Source organism: Neurospora hispaniola, assembly GCF_033458365.1.
Source record: "Neurospora hispaniola strain FGSC 10403 chromosome Unknown B0T23scaffold_3, whole genome shotgun sequence".
Classification (NCBI taxonomy): Eukaryota; Fungi; Ascomycota; class Sordariomycetes; order Sordariales; family Sordariaceae; genus Neurospora; species Neurospora hispaniola.
In genome coordinates this window covers 223313-236085 of record NW_026944408.1, presented here as the reverse complement: position 1 = coordinate 236085, position 12773 = coordinate 223313, and the positions used below count along the sequence as shown (strand labels likewise).

At 46.2% G+C, this 12773-nt stretch overlaps 2 protein-coding genes across 2 annotated transcripts; one reads left to right on the top strand and one right to left on the bottom strand.

The window, feature by feature from the left end:
- Positions 1-307: 307 nt before the first annotated feature.
- B0T23DRAFT_375969 (uncharacterized protein) lies at positions 308-4425 on the bottom strand. The gene is made up of 4 exons (XM_062836920.1): positions 4153-4425; positions 3285-3374; positions 1219-2138; positions 308-1149 (listed from the first exon to the last, which is right to left on the bottom strand). The coding sequence occupies exons 1-4, from the start codon at positions 4254-4256 to the stop codon at positions 419-421; spliced, it is 1845 nt and encodes a 614-aa protein (XP_062693575.1). The 5' UTR covers positions 4257-4425; the 3' UTR covers positions 308-418.
- A 1275-nt stretch (positions 4426-5700) lies between these two features.
- B0T23DRAFT_102520 (resistant to spore killer) lies at positions 5701-7394 on the top strand. Its single transcript, XM_062831716.1, has one exon. It carries the CDS (start codon positions 5848-5850, stop codon positions 7159-7161), a length of 1314 nt encoding a protein of 437 aa, XP_062693574.1. The 5' UTR covers positions 5701-5847; the 3' UTR covers positions 7162-7394.
- Positions 7395-12773: the final 5379 nt, after the last annotated feature.

Genomic DNA, 12773 nt, shown 5'->3' with positions numbered 1-12773 from the left:
AGAGGTTGGAAAGTTGGGTGGGGATGCGTGAGGGAATAGGATGTGGAATGTGGGAACTAAAGAGGTAGCGATGGCTTTGAAAGACATTGAGAAATCAACAGTGTGAAACACGGCGGGCAAGAGAATGCTCGACGAGCCACGGCCTTTACTGTCTTTTCAGAGCCAAGACATACAGACACACCCCAAAGAGAATGGAATTCTTATTTATTTGCGTGAAGGGGTAAGGCACGTAGGAACATGGAACTCCGTGAATTACGTAAACAGAGTGATGGGACCACAACACTGCAGCACACAACACACGACAAGGTCAGACATGTCATCAATTTTGAGGAAAAGAGGGAAACGTCGTTAATCATTAGATGTCGCAAAGAGTCGTCCAGTTGTTGTCGGCCTGGTAATCGGCACCCCGATTCCCAGGCTACCACCTCGCCATCCCCCACGACCTCCTTCGCCTCGTATCAGCTTTCCACTGCCCAACAAAATACTTCCTCATCGTCTCCCCACAAGCGTTGTACTTAACAGCGCTCAGTGGGTTTTGCTCCAAGTAATCCATCACCCTAGCCATCTCCTCCTCGCTCATTTCCTCAGCATGGGTCTTTTGCACATCGGCGACGGCGGCGTAAAGAGCGTTTTCACCAGGCACGACGGAACGCGACAAAAGATTTTCACAAGCAGTGCTTCCAGGGACAAGCCACCCACTGCCGTCCACCGCTTCCACCAACACCGTCGCCATCCTCCTCAGCACCTGCTTCGTTGCGTCTTCATAGAGTTCCTCCTTCACATCCTCGGTGATCTGATCCCGCACTTCCTGTCTGATTTCTTCCTCCCACTTCCTACCCGTCTTCTGGTGCAGCTTGTCCAGCTGACGCGTCACCTCACCGCCAACTCGCTCTCGGACTTCCAGCTTGAACCAGTCTTCCAGCTTTGAAGAATGTTCGACGCGCGCTTCAAGAGCCACGTTGCGGGTGAAGAGCTGTTCGTTGCGCCTTTCAAGGGCCGCGATGCGGGTAAGGAACTGTTGCCTGATGGTGTAGAACTTTGAAGGGTCGGTTGACGCTTCCAAAAAGTCGGCAGCAGTTGGTGTGGGCGGGAGAGAGGGCAAGTCGAGGTTGGAGGGGGTTGCGAGTCGTGGGCGCTTTCCGTTTCGATCTGTGGAGGAAGTTTGTTAGCGGGTGATTTGGTGTCGTGAAGGTAGTGCCTCGGGTTGGTGGGACGTACCTGATGAGGGGGAGAATTGCGTTGATTCTTGACTCTGGGAGGCGTTCCGCTCGGCCGATTCGAACAATTGGTGGTTGCTTGGACCTGCGATGACGCGTTCATCTTGGCGATCGAGGTATGGAGGCAAGAATCCGCTTGCGCTTGCTGATCGTTTGCGCGTCTGAGTTGATGTTTGCGCAGGATCTTGAAGCACATCAAATGCGGCTTGCGTAGAACTGGCTGGTTGCGTCTCTTGTGCCTCGTGGAGTGCTGGTTCGCATGCCGTAGTCCTCGGGTTGATGACCTGCCCGCCAGTACCCTGGTAAAGCTTACATAGTGATGTGTGTTTCACGTGTGTTGTTAGTCTGTTGCTGATATTGGCATGCGAGAAGATTGATGGAAGCAAGGCCAATTGTCGTCGAACATCGGTCAGGAGGGGGGACGAATCCAGGTAGATGGAGAGGTCTTTGACTGTGGCAAGAGAGTGAAGAGCATCCACGAGGATCGTAGATGACCCCTTAGGCTCCAAAGGCTGGTTTTTGGGCGCTACCAAAGTAGGAGGCTGTGTCAAGATGAAGCGCAGACGAATAAACCTTTTCAGACCAGACGCTGCTCCACCCTGCTCCGTGGTGGGAGCCGTAGGCGAAGGGGTGTATCCAAATTCAACAGACTGTATGCTTTCGGGGTAGATGAACAGATAAAGAGGAACAGTGCCGGAAGAGACAGTTTTGAGTAGGCATTGGCCGCGGAGTGTAATTAGAGCTGTTCGTTTCTCGGTGTCGAAGTGCAAGTCCGCTTTTAGGTTTGATATGTGCCGATCAAGTCCTCTGTCCGCCCAAACCGCTTGGGCTGCCAGGGAAACCAGGTTGATCTGGCAACTTCCTAGGTGGTCGTCCGTGTCAGACGCTGTTGACACGTCGTCGCCGTTGTATCCATCGACACTGTAGGAAAGATCGTTACTAATGCAGATCTCCAAGCAGGTGTGGCAGTAGAGTGTAAACGAACGACCTGCCGCTCTCTCGTGAAGATGCAACTGTCGGTTAGGTTCACTATGACCGGGAGGCAAGGCAGCAGAGAAACCACGGAGTGCAGCGTCTCCGCCCGCGGCCCTATCGAGAAGCCCCATTCCTTTCCACAGGCGAGCCTGAGAAGTGGGAGTTGGCAAGTTTTTACGGCTTCTCGACCATAGGTACACGTCACCTCGAGTTGCAGCAACGGGATTGAGTCGGACCGGCCACACACCCGAATGGGCATATGGCACCAGGCCGTAGTGACTTGGGGAACAGGCAATAGGGGAACGGTCTCGCCGCTCTCTCGTGAAGATGTAATTGTCGGTTAGGTTCACTATGACCGGGAGGCAAGACAGCAGAGAGGCTACTAACCGTAGCATCTCCGCCCGCGGCCCTATCGAGAAGCCCCATTCCTTTCCACAGGCGAGCCTGAGAAGTGGGAGTTGGCAAGTTTTTACGGCTTCTCGACCATAGGTACACGTCACCTTGAATTGCAGCAACCGGAAAGAACCGGTACTGGCTATGCATCCTGAGGGATACACAGCACCGAGACCGCGGCGAATCGGGGAGGGGGGGCAGAAGGGGACGGCCTGCCGCTCTCTCGGGAAGATGCAACTGTCGGTAAGGTTCACTATGACCGGGAGGCAAGACAGCAGAGACCAGTGTGATAAGCACCGGCCACTGCCCGCGGCCCTATCGAGAAGCCCCAGTCCTTTCAGCAGGTTGTGCACCACCTGATGAGTAGGAGTTGGCAAGTTTTTACGACATCTCGACCATAGGTACACGTCACCTCGAGTTGCAGCAACCGGAAAGAGACTGGACTGCTATGCATCTCCCTGGAGAGATGCACAGCATCAGAACCGCAGCGAATCGGGGAGACGGGCAAGAGGGCAAGAGGCAAAGGGGAGGGAGGGAAAATGGGGTTGATATAAACGAAACCTAGGATCGGCCATGATCGTCTTCTACGCACTGCGAGTCAGGGCGAGAAGCGACATCCCAACGGACAGAGGGATGCACCAGCAAGAGGCTGTGGCAGCGGCGGTGGTGGCATCGCTCCGCGGCCGTCAGGTTACTGACCGTGAGAAGGACACCGGCTGCGTGGGCGATACTCGGGCATCGAGGTTGTTATCGTCGGCGCCTGTTTGAGGCGGCGGCCGTGGACAGGCACTGACAAGCAAATCGTCAGTCAAAAGTATCAGGCAAGCTTGAACACTGCACGTTGAAACGAGCGACCTGCCGCTCTCGCGTGTCAATCTGTAACTCTCGGCAGGGATTCTATGAACGGGAGGCAAGACAGTAGAAAGGCCACTGCCCCTGGAAGCAGCCTCTCTACCCGCGGCCCTGCCAAAGAAGCCCCAGTCCTTTCAACAGGCGTGCCTGGTGAGTAGGAGCTGGCATAATTGTTACGGCTTCCCGGCCCATAGAACGCGTGTTTCGAACCACAAACGGCAGGAAAGAGACTGGACCGACCATAGACCAAATGGGCATATGGCGTCAGGCCGTAGTGAGAGGGCAGGGTGAAATGGCATCAGAACCACGGCGAATCGGGGAGACGGGCAGAAAGGGGACGGCCCCACCGCTCTCGCGTATCGACCGTAGCTATCGGCAGGAATTCTATGAACGGGAGGCGAGACAGCAGACACCAACCGGTCTCTGCCCGCGGCCCTGCCGAAAAGCCCCAGTCCTTTCAGCAGGCATGTGCTTGATGAGTAGGAGTTGGCAAGTTTTTATGGCTTTCGACCCATAGAACGCGTGTTTCAAGCCACAGGCGTCAGGAAAGAGACTGGATCGGCCATGCATTCGGGGAAATGCACAGCACCCAGGACCGAGCGAATCGGGGAGGGCAAGAGGGCCAAGGGGGAAGGGTTGATATGAAGGAAACCTTGAATCTGCACCGCGAGTCAACCACGGGGGGGGCGAACTCTGCGGCCATCAAGTTGCTGACCTTGGGGACAATGATTGTGTGGGTAATACTTGAGTATCGGAGTTGTTGTTGTCGTTGCCCAATTGATGCGACGGTTGTGGTGTATGGGGCGCCGAGGTGGCCATGGTGGATGGTGGTGGAGGTTGGAGGTGGTGACGGGATTTCAGGAATGGAAAGAAACAAGACGACGTCAAAAGTGGAGGACGGGAAGAAGGGCTCTGACTGGACCGTGCTCATAGAAAGGGAGCCCCGCCTGTCACACGAAATGGAAAGGAATATGGAAAGATGGGGAGCGGGAGAACTGAAGAAGACACTGGCTTGGGGTTGGGGAGGCCCGGGTTCATGTACGCTTCCTCTGCCCCCTCTTTTTCCCGCTGCAGGGATTCTCTTGGCCAACCAGATGGCTTTGCGGTAGGATGTGCAAGTCACTAACAGAGATACGTACGAAAGTCCCGCCAAATCTGTTATGCTTCTGCACACCCTATTAACGGAGTCTGGGCACACTGCCAGGGTAGTAATACGTGGCCGGCCAACGGCGGTCGCTTACAGGGGTGAAAAAGTGGCCTTCGCGGCCCTTGCTGGCATAGCTGCCTGAAAAAGCGGGACTCGGGCTCTGAAGATTGGTCGGATGTTGCGTCGGATCTGCGGATTTCTACTGGAAGATCCTCTCTCTCCCGTCCATGTCACCATTTGGCATTTGCCGACCTGCATTTCAGTTCTCACCAAGATCAGCCAGACGAACAACAGTCCAGGTCTGGTATTTCGAGTCTATACGACGAGGCAACTCAGCTGGTCGCTTTTTGCTCTGCTTTCCGTTGTATCGGGTTGCGGGTGGTGGAAGACGAGACGACCTCTGAACTTTTATTCCCTTCGTCGTCACTTGAAGATTGGGCTGATGAAGAGATTCGGAAAGATTGCTCCAGTGACACGGCTCTTCCACTTCAGGTTGTTGAATCCTGAAAAGCACACTTTTGTGGTGTGCGAAATGAACGCCTGTGCACGTGACCGACAGCTTTACCGGGCCTCTTGATTGGTCCCTCGAGGATGATGGTGGATGTGGCTGTTTATGGGGCTGACGTATGGCTGACGCATAAGTACGCGGGACACAGTGAGACCAACGCGCTGGACGCCCGCGTGAACCGAAGGACTCCAAGTTGCCCATTTATTCATTCCAGTTCCGGTGCAGGAGTGCAGACACCTATGTTGCGTGATACCTGACATCTGCAACTTTCTCCTATTTCCTTCTTTCAAATGGCTACCATGACCAGGTCCAGGTCCTCATTCCGTCCATGTCCGACGCTCTGTCCTCCGAACATTACGCAAATTGCCAGTCCATGTCTTGAGTGCCCGATCAACAGAAAGTTGGAAGCGAGCATGCCTCGAATGAACATGAGGGCTTTCTGCAGGCCTTTGAACTACTAGTACTAAGTCAACTACCGCCTTGATTCACCCGCATCGTTGCTCCCATAAAATCTGCATAGGAAAGACAGGTGCTCATCAGCATGCACCCAGGAATGTTTGGGCAGCTGTGTACATGTATTTTTCAAACCCCAAGAGAGGGAGCTGCAGAAGGTTTCGCCTCTGTCATTACCAATAAACATCCTCTTCTGCTCGTCTTTCCCCGCTTCATTTCCTTCCTTTGATCTATCCTCTCAGCATCGAGTATCTTGGTCAACCATCAACATCCATCTACCAAGAATCTGACCACCGCCCGTCATGTTATCATCCTTCATCGGGACCGGTCGCTCTGTACTCCAGAAGATGTCTCGCTCCCGACAAGCTATCGATGACAACCGCCCCACATCCCACGGTGGAATCATCGCCCACAAGACCGTTCAGCAGCCCAAGTGCCCCCAGATTGTCGTTGACGGTGTTGCATCGACCACATCTAATCACTACCCCATACTGAACAACGATGTGCGTTTTGGTCCTGATGTTGCGCTACACGTACATCAAGAAGATTTTGATGTCCCGACCATTGCCAATCTCACCCCGGGCACACTCAGGCAGCCACCTACGACAAACATAACTCGATTCAAGTACTACATCGAATCTTTCCATTACCCCGTCCACGTCTCCCGGGAACCCACAATGTTTCGAGTTGATGTGCCGAGGAACATGGAGTGGCACATTCAACTCCGTCACTTCTTTGTTGACCTAGACCAGCAGCTTCAAGAGCTCGAGCACTTTCTCTCCTCGTCATCCTCTTCTGCTAACAAGGACAACATTGACGATAACGCGAACCTTACTGACACCGCCGCCCTAGCAAACTGGACCTCTTACGAAATCCCCAACTTTGAATTGGGACCAGCCATATGCTTCCAAGTCGGAAAAAGTGACCTAGAACGGTTCACCAACCTCCGATGCGCCCAGCGGAAGATGTTCTCGCAGCGGAGCGTCAAGGGGCATGGAAAGCAGCTGACGGGTCGCTGGCTTGTAGTCGCCTACATTTTTGCCTCTACGCCCGAAGCCATGTTCAACATGGACGTCAAAACCCTGTTATCAACGGGCTGCTCCGGTACCGTGACCGCTGCCCATGGTACAGGCTCATGCTCAGGTGCAGGTGCAAGTACCCACTACAACACTGACACTATGCTGGCTCTCCGTGCCCAGTCCTGGGACCCGCACAACTGCATTCGTAGTGGTGACGGTCCGGCGACCGGCACATTCTACCAACTTGAGCGGAGAAAGAAGTTGGCGTCCGAGTTTTACATCTATCGGTATGGCGGTGGCGGCGGCATAACAACCACAACCAGGACGGAAACCGGCAACGCAGAAGACGAAACGGAGATGGTCCCTACCGTCTACTACGACCCCTACCACAGACGATGCAGACCAGGCGAAACTAAAATCGATGCTGTCCCTATCGGAGTACCTATCCCCCAGGAACTCGAGGACCGCTGCCATCGCATTGATCGGCTGTGGCCGGCTTTGATGACGGGTCAGTACACACCTCCAAAGGCGATGACGGATCCTGACGATCTTGAGTGGAATTGGACCGACGATTGGCCCAATACTTCTACCGAGTGAAATGGACACATGTATGGATTCAACAGCGGCCGGAAGTGTATGCCAAATACATGCAGGCGAGACATCCCCGACCTTCAAAGGCTCATCAGCGCGCGGCTTCGTTTGAGATCAAGGCTTTGGCAGTAGTGATTAGAGGAGAATCAGCAACAATACCTCTACTGTAACAACTTTAGCGTAACTTCACAATACATCCATAGCTCAATTTGTCTACCTCTAGGCAATTCTACATCCGATTAACATGTTTTCTGCAACGACCGTGTGACATCTGGTATTACCAGGCAGCTAGAGTTCTAAGCACATCCGTCTTGTCTTTGGCACGACATGAACATGGAAGTGAGCGAGATGGGTGCAAGTCAAGCACACCAACCAATGGCACTCGAAACTTCCATAGCAAAGAGAGGCATCATCAACAGGGTCAATCAATGAGCAGCTTCATTTCGGATTGAGGTTATTCCAGTATAGGAGGATCAGCAATGATAGCACAATTTCTTTTGCAAAACCAATCTCAAGTCATCTGGTCTAGAGGTACTCGGTAAGTTTCAAAGTGAAGTGCTCTCTCTCTCCCACAACACTATCAGAACGGTCAGAACCCAATGAAACCCAGTGGGAGGAAGGATTCCGTATGTACTGCTTGTGAGGGTTAACACAGGTAAAGAGAAACGCAGTACCTAGGTAACTTTTGATGTGGATCATGACAGCTTCAACATGTATTAAATTGGGACCCGAAATGGCGACATAACAACTTGGATGAAAGTACCACTACGACTACCTCTACCTAGGTTATCAATGACGTGGCTGTCCTACTACACTGCTTACGTGACTTCACTTAACAAGCTATTACCGCGAAGACCTCCAAGTAGAGTATGTAGTAGAAGTTTGGCCTCAATGAAGAGTTTCGTAGGTGAAGGTTGTTTGTGCTTGCTACGTATCTAGGTCCACGCCAATTCCAGCAATCAAAAAACATTTCTAGTCCTAGGTATTTCCAAGAAACAAAAAAAGAAAAGCGAATGTGCCGGCCACACGAATGTGATTGTCTAAATGTTTAGCTAGGAGTAGGTTTACTGGAAACCCAAGTCCTGTCAATTTTGCGTGTTTGTTGGGGTACCTCTGCCTGTCCATCTGGATGTTGTTTGTTGAGAGACGCCTTTTCAGCTTTTGCGATTGAAGCCATCGTGAAGCGCAGGAGAAGAGCTGTTTCATATGCCAGACTTTTCTCAACATGGAGCCCAATAAACATCCAACCCCAAAGCCCACCCTCATAACAAAAGCGTCTTCTAACAGTGCCAAGTGTTCATTGTCGTTGGAGGGGGCGGTACCATTTTGAGAAGAGGTACTGGAGGTGCTTCTACATAGGTGTGCTGGAGGTAGTACTCGAAGTACCACAGGCATTTCCAGGGTTGCTACATGTAGGTATCCTTCATCTTGTTCCAGTTCTCGTAGACGGTGTCGTGGGCAGCGTTTCTACTCGGGAGGGGTAGCCCACGGAGTATTTGGCGGCGTCAAGGGCGACTTTGTCGCCATGTTGGCTCACAGGCTGTTGAATGGAGCCGTGTTCGTCTGGGGAAACGGTGCCATGAATACCTAGCGGGGAGTGTGGTATGCATGGACGACATGATGGCTTTGGCTAGACAGAAGTTCGAGGTTAGCGGAGGATTGTTGGTAAATGGGAAGCAATGCTCAGTAGAACCTACAACAACTTTCGCTCAGTGTTGATGATGGCTTTTGCTAACTGTTGATGCTAGGGAGAATAGAGGAGGAGAAAAATTGATGAAGGAGGAAGAAGGACAGGCCTTGAATAGAGAGAAAGCTTCAAGCCATGCCTCTGACGCTTCCTCGTCTTTCTCGCCGCCGGGGTGCACCATAATGCAGATGCTCAAGTAGAGGTAGGAATACCTGTTTCGAGTCTGGTGTCCGAGTCTGGTGTTCGAGTCCATGTCCGAGTTCGGCTTTCTGATGATCCGGCCATGCCATGCGTGTGCATTTTTCGATGAAATACAGCTCTTCCTCCGGTGCATACATGTGTCAGCGTATGTCTCATAACCGTAGCTCTCAGCCTCTCAGGAGTTATGGTAGGTACCTTAGTGATAGACAGGATGGTTCATGTCCCCCACATCCGGGTACTTCCAGTCCTTTTTCGTGCAAGGAACATGCACTGAACTACAAAAGTCACCTCCCAAATCTCATCCGATGTTTGCCTCCACTTGCTCCAGTCATTCGCTTCTGCGCAACTTAGGTATCCAAATGAGGAACTCTACTCGCACGTTGAGAAAACTCTACCCATTCGCACGTGGATGTACTTTTGCCTTTCTAAGTATAACTTGGTCAAACTTTAGGATAAAAAGTCGAATGTAGTATCAAACTACTCGTTAATATTTGACGGATTTTTGAAAGTAAAAACCAAGTTTATAGCCTTAGCCGTTGTCTAAAACCTACTTTTCCTGACGTTTGAATATTGAATTTCCTTAATTATTTACTTATATTTCTTTTCTTTCCCTAAGGTTTTCTAAGGCTAGGTACTGAGGACGATTGGTAATGAAAGTGGGTGGATTAGGTAGAGAAAAAATTTAGAAAAAATCTAATATATTTTTTAGAGCTTAATTTGCCGCACCGTTCCTAATATCCTTATACACTCTATTTTGGCTTCGCATACCCTTTTCTCTCCACCTGCTAACCGATAGCAGCTAACATATAAGATTCCACGTTTTGTATCGTAAAACCCACTTTTAAAATATTATATAACATCCAATCGTGTATTAATAAAACTTAACGATTTTAATATACGCCGCACAATCAAAGCTACATTTCTGTACTAAAATATTTATCACGGGGCGAGAGGGCACCGTTGGGGATAGGGTAGGATATACGTTATTATACGAGGAAGGAGAAGGGAGGTGTGCATAAAGGACTAGCTATATAGGCGAGAGCCCAGTCTAAGCCAGTCCGTGCGCGTATATACGCGTAGGGCTGTACGTGACTAGAGCCGTTAATAGCTCTAAATTGGAGGCGTATAGTATAACTACATTATAGGCTAACCCTATGATACTATCCCCCCTCAAAAGAAGCTCGTAGAATTAAAATTATATATATATATTATAATAAATCCTATTTTGAAAATAGTCGTAATTTATTAATTATATTAGGGGTAGTTTCCCGGACTAAATATTTATTAATTTTCATATAACTTTACTAAATATTAAATATAATTTATTTTCTACATCTTTATTAATCGTTATATTAATTAGTTCTATTATTATTATATTCAGGAGAGGCCTTGCATTAGTTGTAGAAATTATTTCCTACTAGAAGTATATAGAGCGGCGGTGCGGGGGTTCTAATATAGGAGCGGGGGCGGCCGAAGAAGCGAAGCGCTAAAGGATTCTTTAGACTCCTAATAGTACTAATTTATTTAAATTTTTATAATAGAAATATTAAAGGTAGTATTCGTAATTAATAATATTAGTAATAGGTTCCTAAGTAGGATTTTTAGTTTTTTATTTAATATAATAGTATTAGTATACATTACTATTTAATTGGGCGTAATTAATAAATTTTTTAAAAACCTATTTTTCATATTCCTTTTAATTATCTATTTAAATTATTATTCGTTTTTTATTCGCCTTTATATCTATTATAATATTTTAACCGGGTAGTCCCGTACCCGACCAAAGTTATATTATAGAAATATAGAATATAGGTAAATACTTTATATTAGTAGGTAGGGAGACGTATATTATATGCAAATCGGTACAAACGATTTTAAAGGGACCTTCTTAGCGGGGGGAAAACTTCGTATATAATCAACTATTAGCGAGGTTCGTAGTATTTAAGAGAATTATATTATTAATACAGTATTTAAGAGAGTCGATACGTTTTTTATTAGTATTATCTTTATATTATTCCTAAGTACGGCGGGTCTATTAAATAGCGAAATCCTATATTTTCTAAAAATAATCTACTAATTCGTTAATTTTATAGTATTTTTTAAATTAAATCAGTGAAAGATTTAGGGGTAACAGGGTTCGGGGTTCCGTATTTATCCGAAGGTAGTAATCATAGTTAGTAAAGAATAATAAGATTCTTATTAATAAGGAAATAGTATTATTATTAGTAAATTTTACAAGTAGTAATTATTTAATTTAATTTATTTAAATTTAATTAATATATATCCTTAAAAATTATTCTATTTTTATATTAATATATTCAATTTGAGTATTAATTTGAGGGTAGAAAATAGAGGTTAGTTTTTTAATAATAGATAGTCTTTTATAAAGAATAAATTAAAATTATAATACAGATTAGGTGCTTTTATTAGATAGGATACTATTTAATAAGTTATAAATAGAGTAAATATAGTCAATAAAACGATTAGTTAATTCCTTAACCTCTAAGGTTTTTATTAGGATATAATATTATATTTTTATAAAATAGTTAACAATAATAGCAATATAATTGAAAGTTTGGCTAAAATAGGTATTCTTTAGTAATAGAGTAATATAATCGACCGAAATTGCTATTTATAGTACTAGGGAGATAATTACGGGTTTAAAGTAGCTGGTAGAGCCGCGCTTGAATGATTTAATTTTAATATAGGGGAGGTATTTTTTATAAAAAAGTTTTATATTATTATATATTCTTTCTTAATAGAAATTATATTATAAGAATTTATATATAGTATTACGGCCGGGGTAGCCCGCGTTAGGAATATTATATTAACAGTTAATTAATTGGAATTAAAAGCCTTTATTATAGGGGTTAATAATGATTTTATCCTTCTATTTTACAATACTATTAATAATATAGTACTTTAAAAAGCCTTTATAGAATATTTTCCTAATAGTCGATAGTTATTACCGGTATAATACATTTATTAAATAGGATATTAATTTTTAGAGGAAGATTAAAGTTTTATAATTCGTATAAATAAAATCGTTAATAGATTTGGTATTAAGGTTTTTAGGGCCGAATAGGTATAATAAAAAATTATTAGCGGAGTCTTTAAAATAATCGTCTTTAAATTACGAAGGGTCGAGTAGGGGTTTCTTACGGATAATAAAACGGCCGTCCTCTTTACTGTCGGGGCGGTTATTGGTTTTACAGTTTAGGGTATTAGGGTGTAGATTCTTAAAGCCCGGAGTATATTTTATTAAAAAATTAAAATAAAATAGGAATTGAAATTAGTATATATACCGTTAAGTAAATTATTTATTTGTTATAAAAGTTTAGAGGTTTTTATAGTCTATTAGAATATTAAAAGGCTATTAAGTACCTTCGAACTCCGGCCGCTACTTTTCGAATACTTTAATAATAATTAATAATTCCTTATTATAAATATTATAATTATATTCTTATAAAGTATATTTAGCAGAGAAGTAAGCTATAGGGTAGAGGATTCTATTATTACCGTATTAAAATAGGGTACTGATTTGGGGTGGTACATGGGAACATATGCATTGGTTTTCAGCAGTGATTTTTTTCAAAAATTTTCAAAGTATACAGGATTAGGGAAGTACTTTCTAGATTGAGCAAACCTGGACAGTTAGTGTGGAAAAAGAATGGAAAAAGAAGGAGATCGAATATGAGGAAATAGGATAGGAGATTAATAGAACATTAAC

What these genes read in the sequence shown, in the direction of transcription:
- B0T23DRAFT_375969 (XM_062836920.1), bottom strand. Translation starts at nt 4,256, where the DNA reads ATGGCCACCTCGGCGCCCCATACACCACAACCGTCGCATCAATTGGGC. An exon ending in ACACAATCATTGTCCCCAAG is followed by an intron (nt 3,375 to 4,152) that starts GTCAGCAACTTG and finishes TTTGCTTGTCAG; the next exon opens with TGCCTGTCCACGGCCGCCGC. An exon ending in CAGCCGGTGTCCTTCTCACG is followed by an intron (nt 2,139 to 3,284) that starts GTCAGTAACCTG and finishes TCTTTCCTACAG; the next exon opens with TGTCGATGGATACAACGGCG.
- B0T23DRAFT_102520 (XM_062831716.1), top strand. Translation starts at nt 5,848, where the DNA reads ATGTTATCATCCTTCATCGGGACCGGTCGCTCTGTACTCCAGAAGATG.